General features: G+C 41.2%; 3 protein-coding genes across 3 annotated transcripts; 2 read left to right on the plus strand and 1 right to left on the minus strand.

Moving 5' to 3' along the window:
* Positions 1–884: 884 nt before the first annotated feature.
* On the minus strand, positions 885–3,622 carry LOC135594663 (heat stress transcription factor B-1-like). Its single transcript, XM_065085084.1, has 3 exons — positions 3,266–3,622; positions 2,854–3,157; positions 885–2,033 (listed from the first exon to the last, which is right to left on the minus strand). The coding sequence occupies exons 2-3, from the start codon at positions 3,079–3,081 to the stop codon at positions 1,347–1,349; spliced, it is 915 nt and encodes a 304-aa protein (XP_064941156.1). The 5' UTR covers positions 3,082–3,157; positions 3,266–3,622; the 3' UTR covers positions 885–1,346.
* Positions 3,623–9,058: 5,436 nt separating this feature from the next.
* On the plus strand, positions 9,059–10,827 carry LOC135595087 (alpha-amylase isozyme 3D-like). Its single transcript, XM_065085606.1, has 3 exons — positions 9,059–9,177; positions 9,667–10,472; positions 10,567–10,827. The coding sequence occupies exons 2-3, from the start codon at positions 9,672–9,674 to the stop codon at positions 10,825–10,827; spliced, it is 1,062 nt and encodes a 353-aa protein (XP_064941678.1). The 5' UTR covers positions 9,059–9,177; positions 9,667–9,671.
* A 6,309-nt stretch (positions 10,828–17,136) lies between these two features.
* On the plus strand, positions 17,137–18,352 carry LOC135594664 (ethylene-responsive transcription factor ERF109-like). Its single transcript, XM_065085086.1, has one exon. It carries the CDS (start codon positions 17,214–17,216, stop codon positions 17,970–17,972), a length of 759 nt encoding a protein of 252 aa, XP_064941158.1. The 5' UTR covers positions 17,137–17,213; the 3' UTR covers positions 17,973–18,352.
* The last annotated feature ends 1,511 nt before the right edge of the window (positions 18,353–19,863 follow it).

Raw genomic sequence — 19,863 nt, forward strand, 5'->3', positions numbered from 1 at the left:
AGTTCAATATTTATTAAGAAAAACCTAAAGTATTAATATTATATTATTTTTATTATAGTAGTACTTTCATCATTATATTTTTGTAATTGTCTATATATTTTTTTAATTAAATTGTTATAAATAGTTTGAGTATATATAATTTATATTGCATGTGTCAGATCTTAATCGAATAAGTTGAAAGGATCATAAACATAATTACTGAAAATTTTAAAAAATAAATAATTGATCTAATTGATCGGAAAAGATTAAACAACTTAATTTTATAATAATTACTAATAATATTTAGACTTTATTACAGTCTACTTGGGAATTAATATAGTTATTGTCATTTATTTATTTCCTGAAATTATCATGAGGACTTTTTTTGAGATGGGGCAGGGATTACTATAGTTTTATAATAATAGATCATGGATCTTAGTATGATTGATTACAAGCTATATTCAAATGACAAACGGCGTTGTTTTATCTTTAAGCATTTAAAACAATCATCACAAAATTCAGTGTTTCATTATCTCCCAAACATGTAAAATGTACATTTCCGAAACACTTAAATGCGGACGGAGATGGAAGGCGGTAGCCAAATGGTCGACCGTCTACGCACCCATTACAACATTGTTTTTCTTTAGTTTCATGTGTTCTCATTTCACGTCGACAGTGAGTTGGGATCATCGCTCGAACCGCCGGTCGGAGGAACCATCACCATCCAGTCTTTTGACTGGATGATGGTTTTCTTTAAAGAAGGGTGCGTGCAAGTATACATATGAAGTTAAGACATGCAGATCCCAACCCAAGTTTGCCCATCGCCAGAGTCCATCAACCATCATTAGTGATAGAATATTAAGCAAATTATGAGATGAGATTTATATGAAAAAAAAATTTCAATATGAAGGAAAAAAAAATCACAATCTTCCATTATAAAATAATAAAATTACAATTTCATTTTCTCTAGATTAACTAGAGAATATTAATATCGTATAAAAATCAGATTTAATTTTTTTTTCTATATAACTCATATATCATTAGGATTAACAAATTTTAATTAACTCTCATATATCCCATCCCACCACTTAAGTGGATGGAACCACCCAACCCAACAAAAGTTAATACCAATTCAGCTGAGACAGTAATCGAGTCACGAAAGTTTACATGACCGGTCGGTCTTTGAAAATAGTAGCTAAAAGGAAGAAAGTCGAGCACTCATGTTGTGTTACATCACGCCATTCTGCATCCACTAATGTTGTACACGAATGCTCGCCGTCTTCCTTATCTGCTTTACGTGGAGATCATACCGTTGGTATCTTTGTATTCTATAGACACTTGCCCACATTGCTTCAAGCACTCCGAGTTCAGTTGCATACGTTGCTGCTTCCATGCGGAACTGTGGTCGACATGCCCATCCATGGCCAGCCGAAACCCATCTTTATGGGCCGCTCACCGACGCTACAACCGTCGATGCTCTCTTCGCACCGCCCTCTCTTTTGCCTCCTATTCTTGCCACTCTCCTCTCCCTCTATACTCTTCAGCAGCACTCCAAAAAGCTTAAGACCTTGTTCTTCACCCAACTTCCCCTCTTCTGCCTCCTCCTTCTTGGCCTCTGTTTCATATCCTGTTCCAACTGTTAATGCAGCAGTTTCCTGCATCGGATGGCCCGAGTTGAGCCGACTGACATCGACATGGCAGGATAGGAAACCAAGGAGCTGCCGGTACCGGCGCATGGCCTGAGCTAGCTCGGCGTTGAGGATTTGGTTGTCGCTCCTGAGTTTCACGTTCTCGTTTGTGAGGTCCAGAAGATGCTCAGAAGGTGGCTGCAGGGTTGGAAGCGAGCAGGCAGAGGAGGGGCTGTGAGCTTCGTCGGAGCAGGAGAGGGATGGAGGAGGATGACGGTTGTTTCTACCCGCGCTGGATTTTCCAGTAGAGGGAACATGTGGCGGAGCCGCCTTTCGCCGGCAGATGTTGCAGAGAAGCCCCTGCTCCCCTCGCCTGAAGTTGTCATTCGCGAACTCCCACCGATCGGGCACCACCTTGCGGAAGCCCTGGTGGCAGTCAAACAAGAAGAGCATAAAAGAAATCAGCATAGCAAGCTCGAGTAGCATCACATCCCATGGCCATACTAATAATCCTCTGCTTCTTCCGGTCAAATGTTGCTCTATACTTAAAAAGTAAATAAAATTTGCAGATCTGAAAGTGGGCAGAGAAAGTGGAAGCAGCACTTGGAAGAGTCATTTGCCGGCGGGAGGTTGTGTACAGTGGTGGGTGGGTCAAATTAAGAAGCGCACATGATTTTGATCGATGAAGTCGAGTTCTCTGTTTCCGAATAGTTTGAAAGATTCGCAGCGAAAAAGGACAAGCTCTGTTGCTCAAACTCACCCATAGCTTGACAAGAAAGTTCAGAAATTTAATGTAAGAAAGCTGTGGAAATTGGATGCACCCTCACCCTCACCCTCGTGGTTTCCCGCGTAGACTGTTCACGCACCATCACAGTAACAGAGACATGCTTATCATTAACAGTTTCACAGAGGACGAAGTATCGTCACCAACCTTAGCGATGTCTGTTCACGTTGCTGCGAAATCATTTACGAGACAGCCATAGACGATAAATTTCGGTAGAATGTTTTTGTCGGCGGTAAGAAAGTTTCTTACCGAAAATGCCATCCATCAGGATGAGTAAATATTGATTGGAAAACAAAATGGATTAAAATGAAGAGGGGTCAGACGTCAGAAATCAGTAAATTAATGTGCCTGATGATATTGACGATATTATTTCTCGCCTGTAATATTAGTCGGTAAGCTAAGGGAGGAATCCTGCATCGATCGTAACAGCTGGACAAGGGATTAAAGAGCAGAAAGACTTACGTAGGTGTTAAGCTGGCGGACGAAACTGGAGAAGTTGTTGTGCTTGAAGTGGACCGGAAGTAGGTCCCTGGCGAACTCCACCGGCTTCCACACCACGAAGGACGTCCCCTCCATCCCCCAGGATATGACGTCGTCCGTCGCCCCGTCCTCCACCATCTGGTGCGTCTTCAACAGGAACGGCGCCGGCCCTCCGCCGGCACGCCCGGCACAGCTGTTCTTTTTCATCATATTAACTACCTCTTCTGCCTCCACCTCTTCCAGAAGCTAAACCAAGAGCAACCTAAAATCTTGTATCTTCTTTTTCCTATAAGAAGAAGAAGAAGAAAAACAACAACAACAACCAGTACACTAATTGCTTTGCGTCAGAAGGATCGACGCAAGAAGACCAGGAGAGCAGTGAAGAACTCCCAACCCCAGCAGCACCGGAACCCGATGAACCCGATGACGACGTCCCTGTGCAAGCCAAACCGCGTTCCGCGATCAACTTTCCGTCACCGTGCAATTCCAGTTAGCCTCTCGTCTTCCGTAACTCACAGAAACAAGCGAAACCATCGAATCCGGGCGAAGCCATGGAGGTCCAAGGAGAAGATAAAGCTCGCTCTAGAGGGAACAAGCAGAAGGGCAGAGAGAGAGAGAGAGGTGCTTCGGGCTTTTGGCTGTAAATTCTTTGCTTCCGTGATGGGTGGCCACGGTTGCGAAAGTGGAAGCCTCTCCAGACACGCTATGGTCGCAGTCTTTTCGCTGGCGTCGGCGGAAGCTTTTGGTTGCTTCCGGAAAATTCAAAGACCTGAAAGAGGGAGAAAAGAAAGACAAAAATGGTGAGGATCATTCGGTTCTCTACCTACAGCTTGCCACATGTTTTGCACAACAAGGCACTACCAAAAAGAGACGGCAGAGTCCAAGAATCCAAGAAAAATGAATGGCTCGCGTTGGAGCTGCGGGTGGGATGCAATTACGTATTATCTTTTACGTGATTTGTTTTCCTGTATGCATTGATCAAAAGTTTTTCTTAATATAGTTTAATAATATTTTTTATCAAGATTTTTTTTTTCCCATTTATGACGTCACGAAGTTAGGACGAACAAGTTTCCTGAGGATCACCATCACGGCATATGCACTCCAAGATGTCTTAGTATCAAATTCATTAAACTGATAAGAAACAAGACATCGTATTCTCGACTTTGTCCTTCGTGCGAGTCGGTACGTGTCATGATCTCAATAAAAAATTTAGGTGACATGTTGACGCTTTCCTTCTCGCCCAAAACCAAACAAAATCCATGTATTTTGTCCCAACCATACACAAGATGGAGCAAAATACCTGAGACATATGTGTCGCTTTTATCTCTCTAGGTGTCAAGCTGGCCAACCAATCTCGTATTATACGTCAGTCTTCAGCTACTTCCGTGAGGTCAATATATGTGTTCCATGTGTCTTTCAAGGTAGGAAAACGAGATAAAGAATAGCTGGGGGGTTTTCCCTCACCGTAAAACTTGACTGTGGTGCTGCGCCTACCTCCTTTGTTCCTTGGCACCCTCATCTTCTTGGAGCCTTTTTCTTACTTTCTGAGCGTGGCTTCTTTTGAATGAGAACAGTAAAAAGATGCCACGAGACATAAAGAAATGGTGGACATGGGAGGAGCATCTTTGATGGTGTCAAAGAATTTGTGGAGCTTATCCAATGCATTGTGGAGGAAGTTTCCGGCTGCTACGAGTACTAAGCTAGGAGTCGATGGAAATCATTGACACTTAGCTTGTGTATTTATTTTTTGGCATGTAGCTAAATTTTTTCCAAGTCCTCGGTGATAGGGAAAATACTCACGGCTGAACAGTTACTGACCGTAACACTCGGTGCTTTAATTCAGCTGCTGGTGATCAAGCAAGTCTTGTCCTCAAGTTGATAATGATTTCTGGGCAATATGACTTGACAAAGAAGGGCTGTGGAGACCATGCATGGGTCATGCTTTTACTTGTATTTTTGGAGTTTTGATTTCAGGCTTTGATGCACCAGCAAGTCTCTGTGATGTGCTACTTTTAATTGTTTTGCTTGATTAAGAAGACACATACTTTTTACTAGGCAATCTTGTACCCCAAGCATAATTCTTCTCTCAAAAACATGAGGTAATTGGTCCAGAATTTGGATACATGATTTTGCTACTGAATTCTAAGCTAGTTTGTTGAATATCCAGAAATTTTAACTGTTGTTGTGCACCAGTTCCTATCGAATAAGATTCAAGATTGTTTGATTTTGGTTTACTCTAGCAAATAATGATCCCTAGAAACACATCACCCAATGATGATAACAATAACATCTTCTTCAGTTCTTTTCATATAATTAATTAGTCATTAATTTTGTTTATCTAAAATAGGCCAACATCTCTAACTTTTACTCATGCTCAGTACACACACATGAATAATTAATTGCTAAAGATTATAACTTATGTGACATTCACAACTGTGGTCATCGTGAATAAAATTCAAGTCTATTATTATCTTTCTTTTCCTCTCTTTCGATTCTTCTATTATAGAAAAAAAAGATATGAGAAAGATGGCAATATTACAGTGAAGAGAGCAGGATCCTAACACAATATTGCTCAACCTCCATGAAAAAGGTGAAGCATAAAGAAACAAAGAACTTTGGAAGACAATCAAGATCAACCATCCATAATCCTTCCCACATATAGCCTCTATAAATAATAATAATAATAATAATAATAATAATAATAATAATAATAATAATAATAATAATAATAATAATAGTAATAATAATCAGAACTCTCATCAAACAGGGACTCATGATGAGTTAGAAACAAATCCCTTTCGTGGTGTCCATAGTCAACAGCACTAAAATTGTCAGAATCAGGCAGCCTTTAATAGATAATTCCATTCCACATATGCCACGGCATAAAAATGAACTTTCGAGTCCAGAATCTGAATAGACTTTGTGCCTCCACTAAGAATAATTTGCTAGGAGTCCACACCAAAAACATAAGAACATCTAACTTCGTCTCCGTTTCATGATGTGTTGAATTAGAGTTGAAACATATATAACTCGGCTTCTCGGTTAAGTGAATACTGCAATCCTCTATTTTCTTGCGGTGCTGCCACCGGAAATTTTGAAGGAGGAAATATGAGAAGGGTTTCGGATTAACCATCAAGTCTCGTTGTAAGCTGCTCGACAAGAAATAATGTCTAGCGTTTGATAGGAAATATGTCTAGTAGAGGAATGATGTTTGATGGAAGAATAATATCTTTTTTTTAGTACGTTGGTCTATAATCTTTTTCATATGACATGGGGTTTGATCAAAACGGACCATCCTACCTTTCTGAGATGGACTGATCCGATATGGACTAACAAGACTCGAGTGGTAAATTCCCCCCTCATTACATATCCATATAGGAAGGCGGCTGATCCTATCACATGCAACACCTTCCGCTTGAGAGAGCTCCGGAGCCTGATGTTCAACATGGTTCTCTCAACTTCCGATGATTTCGGCCGAGGAAGTAGCCGACGGGGGCGGTCAATGGTCATAGCCCAAAGCTGTTGGGAGTTGGGATCTGTCGCCAGCGAAGCTCTCGTCTCGAGGCCTTTTATGATGCGGCACACAATACGATGCCCAGCTTAGCTGACAGCGCTGCTGCCAGTCGAGCTGACCGCAATCGGTGACACATCATTCCTCCATTCTCATCCAGCTCGTCGCCGGCGTTATCCGTTAGCAGTATATATCCACTGGAGACGTGCCGTCGAGTCCATCTTGCTTTCTTCAACGGCCTCGTCGACGACATGATTGGCCGCACAGGAACAAAGGCACCTGCAAACTCTGGCTCGAAAGTTCAACCCTCCTTGTGTGTTCGATGGTATTTATCGGATGAGATCCGTAGGGCACGGCCAACGTAATGTACGACATCGTTGACTGAGTTGTGCTACCCAAGCATTTATAATCCACCCATTTGGTATAATAGTCAATGATGACCGGAACTCGTTGACGTGTGAGATTTCCGTGTGTCAGTAAATTGGATCATCAAGCCACCGTTCTCAAAGGCTCGCTCGATCCAAAACTATAGTCGCCATTGTGCTGTTGGCCTTCTTCATGAGACTAACAATCGGTACTACTCATCTATCATGATACATGAAATCAATTAGGGATGGATTGCCTGAAGGAAGGAAGCCCACTACTGACTGAACTCGAGTCTCGGCTTGGTGCCACGATCTTCTGCTACTGGTTCTTAATTGGTCGTAATGTGTTCTTGGTGAGTGAGACCCGTAAAACGGGGAGTTGAGCATGCAGGGAATGGTGGAAGAACTTCCTCCAACAGTTGCTTGAAAGGCTTCTGCATTAAATCCATAATCTATCCGAGTAACAATTTGTCTTCTCGTCATGTAACGAATGACTCCATTTTTTTTCGCGTAGATTCCTTTTTTGGCTATGCACAAATAAATTATGGTGCCATGTTTATTTGTTTTTTTACAGGATAAATAATAAAGACGAAATTCGAATTCAGAATTTTTTTTGTGATAAATTGTTAAGATCAACTAAGTTAGCTGAAAATTTCTATTGATTAATGAACGATGTCACAGCTCACACTTCAACTGAGTGTAATATGATTGCATCGGTCAAAATTGCTTAGAGTTCATACAATCGAGTGAGTGTAGTAACTATGACATCTTATTAAGGTCTGTGCGTTCCTGTTCTTTAATACTTAAAATAACAATTTATAACGATATTATTTTTCCAAGATAATTACCCTAATTAAATATCTCAAATTCACACAATCAAATATAATATCTCAAATTCACATAATCAAATATAATTATAATAATTGTGGTTTTTTTAATTGGTACCCTCGATTTTATTGTTTTCAAATAATTACCCTGATTAAAAAAATAGTCATATTGCCCCTCAAAATTTTATTTTGACTTATTACAATGTTTTGATCATCACAATAAAAATATTATAAAGCATACGTGAAAATAATATAAATAAGCTAAATAAAATCAAAACATAATAAAAATAATTTGATATATCAAACTAAGATTCCAATATGCATTTATAATATTTTATGAACAACATCCCCTAAATAGAAATAAAAAATTAGATTATTATAATGTTTTGACCATCATAATAAAAAAATTATAAGATGCACACGAAAACATAGTAAATAATTTAAATGGACTCGTAATCTCAACTAAACCAATTACAAGCTTAAAAATATGATGCTTATTATTATTAGCCTACAAACAATGATGGTGAAAAATAAATTTAAATGATATTATAATATCACTTATAAAAGTCTATGATATTTTCAATAAATGCCTATAAACACCATTGAAATTCACAATAAATAAGTTAAATTAAAATTTATTATAACAATTTAAAATTATTAATAAATGAATAAAAAATTTTGGTGAAATTTTTTTGAGATGTATTTTGGATATTTTTTGAATTAGGGGTATTGTTTCAAAAAAAAAAAAAAGCAAAAGATGGGATACCTTTTGGGCAATATCCAAAATCTGAATATTTTCTAGAAAATTATTCTTATAACATCTCATTCAAATATTTTATTATTATTATTTATTTATAGATTATAATTATGTATTGGGTTCTTAGGATGAATCAATATAATATATCCTCGTCTATAAGGATATGTTTGTCCGATCGTAATGATGCTTTACAAAAAAAACACGTCTGGATAAATCGTCCGCAAATGTTGAGGTACGACTGCCATTACTACAGCCTCCATTTGAGCCTTCCACAGACACGTCTGTTTCCGCCCCCCTTCTCCGGGAAACTGAAACGCAATAAAGCAGGCGACGTCTATCCACAACTGTAACTGAGACGCTGCGGCTGCAAAAGTCTGTGTCACGTTGCCAACTGCCTTCCCCCCTTATCCTCGCTTCGGATTACCATTGGCGCTGGCTTCGATGATCGGGACTCGACCACTAAGACCCGACCGACCATGTATATAATGGCCTTAGCTTTCTCATCGTAACCCAATCCGTCCCATTTTGTCTGAAGAGTTTTAGACAAGGAGAAGATGCAGCCACCGTCGCTTGCCTTCGTCCTCCTCCTCCTCGTGTTCTCGATCCATACTGTCAGCGCCCAGTCACATATCCTCTTTCAGGTGGTCATAAATATATGAACACTCTTACTACTCTGTGTGTTGTTGCTGTTGCTTAGCTCATGCATGCTGCAGGGTTTTAACTGGGAGTCATGGAGGAAGCAAGGGGGGTGGTACAACTTCCTGAAGGGCCAGGTGCCTGATATCGCCAGCGCTGGAGTTACCCTCGTCTGGCTACCTCCGCCATCCCACTCCGTCTCCGAACAAGGTTCTGCATGCATCCATGCAAGACTGATATGTTGTTAACGCCATTGCCGTAGCTTTCTTATCTGTTTCCTACTCCTTTTTCGTTCCAATCTTTTTTTAACGTGCCGTAGCTCGTTCGATGTCATTGTTCCTTTGTATTGAGTTCGAGGGATTAAACTTTTCTGGCTCCTTGCCTACGGCTTAACTTGCAGTAGATCGACTTGCACGTGAAAGAAGATATTAAAACTTATAAATATATTGATTGGATCCTTTTAATCCTGATTCATCAGACAAGCGAGGTAAAAGTGAGAACGTTTGGTAGGTTTGTCACCTTCCACATGAGACGACCAAGCATGTAGTTGTAGGAGAAACCCCAGCATTAACTATATAATGAGATTCTGCAGTCATTGTAGTATACAAACAATCAACTCCGTGGAGCTCATCAACTGAGCCTTCGCCGTCAGCTCGTCCCCGTTTAAACTTACGGCTAACCCTGAAACTTCTCTTTCAGGTTACATGCCCGGCCGGCTGTATGATCTTAGCGCATCCAAGTACGGAACCCAGGATGAACTCAAGTCACTGATCACCGCGTTCCACGCGAAAGGGATCGAATGTGTCGCCGACATCGTCATCAACCACCGCTGCGCCGACCGCAAGGATGAGAGAGGAATATACTGCATGTTCGAAGGGGGGAGCAGGGAAGGCCGCCTCGACTGGGGGCCGCACATGATCTGCAGCGACGACACCCAGTACTCGGATGGAACCGGAAACCCCGACACCGGCGCCGACTTCCCCGCCGCGCCCGACATCGACCACCTCAACCCGCAGGTCCAGCGCGAGCTTACGGAGTGGCTGAACTGGCTCGAGACTGACATCGGCTTCGATGGCTGGAGGCTTGATTTTGCCAGGGGATACTCGCCGAACATCACGAAGACGTACCTGAGCCAAACCAGACCCGCCTTCGTGGTGGGGGAGCTGTGGAGCTCCTTGACTTACGGACAAGATGGAAAGCCTGCGTACGACCAAGATGGCAGCCGCCAGGAGCTGGTCAACTGGGTTAGTGACGTCGGCGGCCCGGTGACGACGTTCGATTTCACCACCAAGGGTGTACTGCAAGCCGCGGTGCAAGGCGAGCTGTGGAGGCTGCGCGATCGCCAAGGTAAGGCGTCGGGGATGATCGGCTGGTGGCCGGAAAAGGCAGTCACGTTCGTGGACAACCATGATACTGGTTCGACGCAGAAGATGTGGCCTTTCCCTCACGAGAGGGTCATGGAAGGCTATGCCTACATTCTGACACACCCAGGGGTTCCCACCATCGTGAGTACCACAAATTCACTAGCGACATGGTAGCGTTATTCTCTGGACTTTAGTGATCGTATTAGGTTACTGATACATGTATCAAAATATGCAGTTCTATGATCATTTGTTTGACTGGGGGCTGAACGAAGAGATCACTGGGCTGGCCGCCATCAGGACTCGGAACGGGATTCGTCCAGGGAGCACGCTGCGTATCCTGGTTGCTGACGCTGATCTTTACATGGCTGTGATCGATGAGAAAGTTGCGGTGAAGATAGGCCCGAGATATGAGGTTGGGAATCTCGTTACTGCCGACTTCCATGTAGTTGCTTCTGGCAAAGAGTTCTGTGTCTGGGAAAAGTGGTTGACTCATTGATGGAAGGCAAAGAGCAGTGTGTCTCTTTAAGTTGCTCATTTTTTCTGTGATGCCACAAATAGGTTAACATGTTTAAGATGTTGTTGTTTAGGTTCAAGAAAGGAAGTTAATGTTCCTTGTGAAAGCTTGGCAGGTGCTTGATAGGAATGGCAACAATTGTTGTGATGGTTAGGAAAACCGAGAAATAAAATACCACAAAATTTCGAGATCACAAGTTTCCATCACAATATTTATCGAACGAGAGCTAATATTTATTGAACAAAAATATTTTTTTGATGGAATCCAAACCACTTTATAAGATTAAAAAAAAAAAATGAAATCGAAAGCTGATGATGTCATGGATTCATTCATCTGAAAAGGGCATTTATCATGAATTGTGGATAAGAAATCGAAGGAATGTTTATCCGAAACCAATTGCGGATAGACATGAAAAAAGGATTTTTCTCGGAACCTTTCTCTCATGAAATTTGTAACGTTTATCCAAAACTAATTGCAGATAGACTCGAAAGTTTTCTCTCTTTGCATATATTTGTGAAAGTTTCTCTCTTCTCATTTAAAAACATGATCCGAATAACTTTTACCGATATCAAAAGGCCAAGTAACACAAGAACTTGCCCGTATTAAAAGTCATAATCTTTTTAAGTAGCTTCAAATATCAGACAGACAAAATTACTTTAAAAGCATTGAAGAACTTAATTCTACACAAATATCATCTAAAATGAATGTTCTTGAAAGATTTTTCAAGAAAACTTGGTTTACTAATACTGCTATCTAAATTCACTTGCCTCCTCCTCGACGCTATCCTCCATAAAGGAAGAAGAAGAGCAGGAAAGAAAAAGAAGAAGATGATATTTATGTTCACTAACAAATGAATGGTTCATAAATATTAAAAAATTCGAATGATATTATGGATAATAAAAAGGGGATTATAAATAATAATCTTATTTTTAAAATATCCAAAAAAATCTCTCTATTTATGGAATGATCAAAATGTCCAAAAACTTTCGTATTGTCATTCTCATCTTTCAAATTGTCATTATTTTGTAATCGATGAACACAAATATTTCAAAATGTATAGCCTTCAATTTAAGATTGAGTAAAATTTTGGAAATATATCATGACTTTTATAATTCCAAATCCAAGATTGCTCACATTCTCTTTTATTTATTTTATAATATCTCAAAACCACTAAGAAAATTGATAATTAAAACTTAGTTATGGTCTTGACCTTTATTTTGAAATATACCAAAAAATTTTGAATTTACATCTAAAACAACTTAAACTCTCAAATAAATCATCTTATGAAATCTAAAAACATACAATAAAGTTGATAATTGAGACCCATAGAGATACAAACTAATTGAATCTTAGTTATAATATTTCAGAACAGAGTTATAATGTTTTTGGTTGCGTAACCAAAAACAGTAGAAATTTATTCAAGAACATTATAACTAGATAATGTTCCACCTTTTCATTATCATTTTTTTGATAATAAATGAACATAAATATTATAAAATATTTCAAAATATAAAGACACCAATTTAATGCTAACCGGAAAATATGAGGATTTGTCATCCTTTATTTTCAAACGTACCAAAATCTTCTCAATTTTCATTCAAAATCAATCAGAAATTTGATCATGTTGTCAAATCTCTAAGGCACATAATAAAGTTGACAATGGTTTGAACTAATTAAGACTTGGTTGTTCCTTCGTCTTGCTTCCTTAATAGTGGACTATTTCAAGTTGAGTGATCATAAAAAATATATAAAAAATATTATTCAATGAATAGTCATCTAATGAATAAATCAAGAAAAACTATATATATATATATAAATAATATGTTCTCAATCCATCAATCAATCGCATGTGTTTTAAAGCACGAGGCTGACAGTCATAAGAAAAGTCATGTTGATGTGGCTATCTTATGAAGGCCCACGGTCAACGTCCTGATTCATCACATCTGGCTGGTGAAAGGATCGGTCGAACGGCATACTCAAGTCCACTGTTCCATGTTGTTCAAGTCAAATACTTCACCGTGGGAATTCCGCGCACAGAAATATCTACCGTGCTTATTATTATACACTTTGCCAGTGAAAGCGAGCTCAGACACACTGTTCCCCATCACTTTCTCCCACATCCACATCGTCTATAAAAGGAGTATAAGATCAAGTAGATTGCTGTTCCAATCATTTAAATCTTTATATAATATGTCAGCTTTTCCTTTGACTTGTTTCCTTTTAGATGCTTACCAAAGTTATTATATCGACTACTGATTAATCTATGAAGTTCTTTTTTTCTTTTGGTATGCTGAATATTTTTTTTCTATGTTTAAAGTTGTACAATAATTAAAAAAGGTATCTGCGGCTTCATACGTGGAGAGCGACACGAATTGGATTACGACGTGGACTTGAGAGCGTCAAGTGGCTTGCTATGTATAAATGCTCAATCATTAGATGGCACGTGGGGAAATGGTGATTCGCTGCGCAACTATGGAATGGCGCACACACTTGTCACGGTAAATCTAACAAGTAAACACACACTTGTCTTTTACATACCCGACAGCCAGCAGATTGTTTTACCACGTGGGTTAAATGAATGGCGCGTTAAACGTGAGTGAATCATTGTACTCATTTTAGGTGTGCTGCTTTGGTCACGTGTGGTACTGCTCTTTGGGATAAAACTTGGAAAACTGTCCATCTCCCTCCTGTGTGCCAGAACCTTTTCTTCCTTTTTCTTAACGTGAGGCCGGGATTTCCTCTCTCTTCCCAGACAGCATTCAGAGGGTTCGACATCGATGTTGCGATTTAGTACTTGAGCAGATCGGATCACATAAGTTCCTTCAGTGTGAGTGGTTGCGAGTTCCTGAACGCTGTCTTGGAATTTGCCAAGCGATCGCGGATGTCGGTCCAACAGTTGCGTTCCGGATTGCTCCAGTGGCTGGCTTCGTATCGAATCTCATGTCGGTTTAGATGGACGAATTGGATCACGAGCCGACCATTCGTATCCCAAGTATTTCCCCGTCGTGCGTGTCCGGTTGGCGGGCATCACCGATGCGTGGAAGCTTTTGTTTGCTTCCATCGAATTGGGCTCTTCTGGGACCCGAGAATGACGCACGAGAGAAGTTTGTCGGACAAGCCGACTAGGCCCCCCCAAAAGGAAGCCGAGCAAGCGCGTTTCTTAAACTAAAGGCCGGGTTGTATCGGGAGAGCTAAGTAGGTGGAGCCCATCTCTCATCGCATGTCGGCTCCAGATTCATCACGTTTTTTTAATTATTTCTGTATATATTAGATGGTACACTAATTAGCAGTGTCAAATTGGCGAACCGTCGTGGCCATTCCATGCTGGAGTCGGACGACTACTTCACTATCTGACAAATTACCGTAATAGCTTTATTATTGTTTTATATTCCATGGTTTGATTTGAATTGATCCTATTAATGATCATTTATGAGCATTATTGACGATTCATGTGTCCAATAGAGATAGAATAAATTCCTGAAACAAACGCTTTGCTTTTAGGTTTTCTTAAGGAGAGCCCCATTTTTCTTTTTTTTCTTTCACACAGAGCTTTTTCTACTTTGAAAATCTCAGAATAAAATTCTCGGTTTGGTTGAAAGCATTAATAATTTAATCGAAATCAATTTAATTATATATAGCAATATGGAAAATAGATTTAAATTTCTGTAAAGTATATAATATATAATAATATTCATCCCTGTTATCATTTTCAAATATTAAAATACCTTGATCGGGTGTCCCTTTGCCCAAGAAATTCAAGACAAGCCTATCCCCGAACTTTTGCCTCTCGACGTTGGAGGACTATGATGGTGGCTCTGATCCAACAGAGCATGTCGTCACTTTTCGAGCTCAGATGGTCCTATATGACACTTCTAACGTCCTGATGTGTCGGACATTTCCTACCACCCTCTGAGGCCCGGCTCGGACGTGGTATGGCCGATAGAGGTCGTCGTTGGTCTCGTCTTTTGATCAGCTTGCAAGGGAACTCGAGCTTCACTTATTAGCTAGCGCGCAACCTAAACCGTCTGCAACCATGCTCCTCGGGCTAAGGCAGAAGGAGGATGAATCTCTCTCCCTCTTTGTCACCTGCTTTGCTACTGAGATCCGAGGGGTTCCACATGCCCACCCCTCTTCGGTTATGCAGGCATTCTTGACGGGTCTATGACCTTCAAGGTTCTTTTGGTCGCTGATCGAGAGACCACGAGCGACCATTCCCGAGATGCTCCAATGGGCCAACCAATATGTTGCTATAGAGACACTAGTGGTAAGAAAGCATGAGGAGTCGCACAAGAGGCCTTACTAAGAGCTACCCATGTGAGAAGATCGGGAAAAGAAAAAGGCCCGCCATGACAAGACCAGAAGAAGAGCCCAAGATGTGCAGATAAAAAAAAAAGGAGGTGTTTCCCAAGATGTTTAGCCAATGCCCGAGCTACGTTGCTCGACCAATTTAGTCCCTAGTGCCCGAGTAGTGTTGCTCGGCCAGTCATGTGCAATTAGTCACTGCTTAGTTCATTCAATGTTCGAGCAGTTATTTAGCTAAATATGGGACCGAGTAGTGTTGCTTGGCCAAGCCAATACTTGAGCTACGTTGCTCGGCCAGTCCAGTCCTTAGTGCCTAAGTAGTGTTTCTTGGCTAGTCATATGCAATCAGTCGCTGCTCAATTCATTCAATGTCTGAGCAACTTATCACGAACTTAGTTGGTTTTGCCTAAGTCGTGCGACACCATTGCATGTCTGTCCATAAAGATTAACCTCCCCGAAACCTCTCATGGTCCCTTAGGACCTACAAAAGAGAAAACATGTTAGAGAAAGCGTCTCACTCGGGATCCACAAGCAAATATTTCAGAAAACACTTCATAACCAATACAAATTACAAACAGATTTCATAGGCACTGAACTGTTATACAACAAAGGATCCAAAATGGTCCACTACAAACCATAATTTTTCATAAATGTCCACATGAGATAACCTTTATTTACAAGCTTAAAATAGTCATCAAACGTAACTAAATTAGGGTTGTTAAGCCTTCAACCGTCCCTCTACATGTTGTGCAAAACATGAACAAACCAAAAGACATGGATATACATGAGCATTATATTAAACACTATGTTTATAATTTTGTCCGTGATAAACTTCTTGGCCAAACATGGGCCCGAGTAGTGTCGCTCAGCAAGCCAATGCTCGAGCTACGTTGCTCGGCTAGTTCAATCCCTAATGCCCGAGTAGTGTTGCTCAGCTAGTCATGTGCAATTAGTTGCTGCTTAGTTCATTCAATGTCCGGGCAGCTGCTCGGCCAAACATACCCCCGAGTAGTATTGCTCGGTCAAGCCAATGCTCGAGCTACGTTGCTCGGTCAGTCCAATCCCCAGTGCCCAAGTAGGGTTGCTCGGTTCAGTCATCTGCAGCAAGTCGCTACTCAATTCAGTCGAGATTCGAGCAGTTGCTTAGCCATGCATGAGCCTGAGTGATGCTGCTTGGCTAAGCCAGTGCGGGGTGGCGCCGCGTGGTGCCGATCTATGCAAGTCGGTCAACGCTCGTATAGAAGCTAAAGTTGGCTACCCGAGGAGCCAACCACAGTTAATTGACCCCATACGATCAACTCATCCTCATAGGTATAAAAGCTAACCCTCCTTAATCAAGAGGGGGAGGACTTCAAACACTCAATTCTATCTCATTTCATCAAAAGCTAACTTAAGCTTCGGAGGGGTCGACTCAGAAAATCCTCCTCCAGACCTCGACCTATGTGCAGGAGTCCAACGACGAAGAAGCAGTCCACTCACCAAGAAAGAAGACCACGCTCGGGGGACGAGGCTCAAACCCGACTTGACTCGATGCTCGCCCTCACCGCTCGAGCATCCATGTGGACAATCTTGTACATTCGATTCAGCAACAATATATAATTTAAGTTTTATTTATATTTTAAGTATTTTATGTTAAAGATTGGATTTTTTTATGTTTGACTTCTGGTAATTTATTAAACTTATCTCACAAAAAAATTGAATTTGGTTCCTATCTATTTGAACCAAAATAAAATTTATTAAACTGCTCAAACCAAATAATAAAAATTTTCAGGATCCTCTTGGGCATTATTAGCCACGTGGCATTTCTGCCCTTTGATTTTTCTCCCCTTGAACACGTGATAAATGCGCCTGAAATCCCAATATGATAAGCACATCGCACACTCTACCCACAGACACGACCAAGAGAAGGGGCTCTGAATCCGCGTGGACCGTCTCAGTCACACTCGCGGTAGGCTTTATAAGCCCCACCCCACGCTCCGTTCTCATTGTAACTCCGATGCCTCACTCTCACATCAGCTGATCACCCAATCCTCGAGCAACCCATATCAAGCTCAACTCAGCTTACCATGGTGGCGACGCAGGACCGCCGCCGTCTCCGCCCCGCCCTTCCCGCTGATCCCCACGGAGTCATCGACGAAGCAGCGTCTAGCTCGCACGACCGTCAACGTTCCTTCTCCTCCTCCTCCCGCATCTCACGAGAGCGGGAGCAGTCCGTCGTCGTTGCCGCACTGATCCACGTCGTCTCTGGCTACCCGGTGGCCCCCGCCGAGCTCTCAATAGCTGGCGCCTGCGGCTTATGCGGCATTGGCGGATGCTTGGGCTGTGACTTCTTCATCTCGGCCGCAGATGACGAGGTCCCGAGGCCGTTTTCTGTATCAGAAACGACAATTGGCAGAGGTGGGAAGCAGGTGAGGAAAAGGAAGAAGAAGGGCAAGTACAGGGGAGTGCGGCAGCGGCCGTGGGGGAAGTGGGCGGCGGAGATCCGGGACCCCAGGCGGGCGGTGCGGAAGTGGCTGGGGACTTTCGAAACGGCGGAGGAGGCGGCTCGGGCCTACGACATGGCCGCCATCGAGTTCCGTGGCCCGCGGGCCAAGCTCAATTTCCCGTTCCCGGAGCAATATCCAGCTCAGGTCGACGGAGACCACGAGACTAGCCAGTCCACCTCGCTCTCTTCTTCCAATCCACCACAGCAGCAACCATCCGGTGCCCAACACAAGCAGCAGGATTCGATGGATCATCAAGAGCAGGAATTGACGGATATGTGGGCAGGACTGCAGGATCTGATGTCATTGGATGACGGACAACTCTGCGTTGGCTTTAGTTAGACCATGTCCAATATTCCTCTGCTGTTTCCAAGCGAATCTGGAACTGTTTTACTCTTTTGTTTCAGAGACAAAAACAATGAACATCTGCTGAAACAGTAAAAAGAGTTGAAAGAAAGTAATTAGTTTGGGATGACCGATGAGAGGATGAGGGCGAGCCCGAGTCGGAGATTCCAAGGAAACGTGTTCGATCCGCCTCGCGTCCGACACGGTGATTCGCCCGCGTCGGTGAATGCCGGTAAACCCACGCGGTACATACGTATGGGATGTATTCTAAGACGAGGTAGAACAGGTCAACGCTCTCTGTGCCTCGAGAATCGGGTCCCACCACGTGTACCCAGACCACTTTCTATTTTTATGTGCCGAGGCTATTTTCTCTGGTCTCTCTCCTTGTAGTTATATAAATATATATTGTATAATTTTTATAATAAGAATAAATACATGACCTTAAATCACAAGATTTGTGAATATAAAAATGGCTAATTGACGATTAGAGAACCAAAGGCACATGTAGATAGATGTCGAACAACTTGTGATCTGTAACTTGTGCATCCAACCGGAACCTTCGCTTCCACTGTTTCGGTGATCGTCGGCCACTGCTTTTACCACGCTTTATTTCTTCTCCTTGTTTCACCGAAAACCCTCTCCTTAGCCGACGACGGCGGAAAGGGGGCAAGGAGGAAGGTTGCGCAGTAAGAAGTTAGCGCCGGATGCCGTTCGCCGGCAACGGTGCAGCAACTCGAGTGTCCGGCGGAAAGGAGATGCGACTCTTGGAGTTCGAGTTGGAGTCGCAGTTCCTCGGCCAGCTTGTCGTTCCACTCGGTCGGCGGTGAGGAATCGCGTGCGCGCACCAATTTCGATCACATCAGATTGAATCCTAGTTATGCCGGGCCCTTGATTGAGGAGGCCCAATTCTGAGCTCGGATTTGAGTGGCCCGATTCTGTGGGCCTGCTCAACGGGCTGGCCTTAGAATAGGCCTATGTGCAGTAAATAAACCAAAAAAATTCGAACGAAGTTAAATGACAAAAATGAGATTATTATTAATAAATAAGTTAATAAAATAAATGTTTATTAAATCCATCGAAAGATATATGTAGTATTATCTACTTACGTTGGAAGAAATATTGAGCGCATGATCATAGTTATTTCTTTTTCTAGAAGTTTAGTTCGTTTTTGGACTTATTAAGATACATGAACAATGATTTTGATTTTTATTGCTATCAATGATTGAATTTGATTGTATATTAAAAAACTTTAAATGAATATTATTTATAATTTATAATCGTGAGTTTTTTATTTAACTAATAATTATAAAAGTGACTTAAGAAAAATAGACTTATAAGATGTGAATTAAAATAGTAGTCGAATAACTAATGTTTATAAGGATGATAATTACAAATAATATCAATTTTTTTGTTATCATCATGTAATAGAGCGTTGAAATATTTTAAAGTTATGGTTAGCACTTTAAAGAGCTAACAATAACTCAATATAATAGTAGTCGAACATTCAAAATAAAAAATCCTGGTCCATAAAACTGTAAGACTCAAAACATTAAGCATAAATATAAAATAGACTTGTATATTTTGCACAAATATTTTATCATAACTTATCCATTTATTTAAAAGGTCAAATATCATAAAAACATTACATGAATCAATCTTAATTCTATGGAAATAAAAAAATAAAGGAGAAAATTTAAAAAATTTAAAAAAAATGACACACTCTTCATATGTTTAAAAAATTTAGGAAAAAAAATATAAAAAATTAGATAGAATGCTTTGTAACGCCAATAACACACAATGCTTTCACTTGAAATGTTGACGGTAATAACAAACCCTAAACCCTTGGATGGATGTTGGTGATGATGATGAAATAATATCTCTCTATGAA

This window comes from Musa acuminata, chromosome BXJ1-10 (genome assembly GCF_036884655.1).
Source record: "Musa acuminata AAA Group cultivar baxijiao chromosome BXJ1-10, Cavendish_Baxijiao_AAA, whole genome shotgun sequence".
Taxonomy (NCBI): domain Eukaryota; kingdom Viridiplantae; phylum Streptophyta; class Magnoliopsida; order Zingiberales; family Musaceae; genus Musa; species Musa acuminata.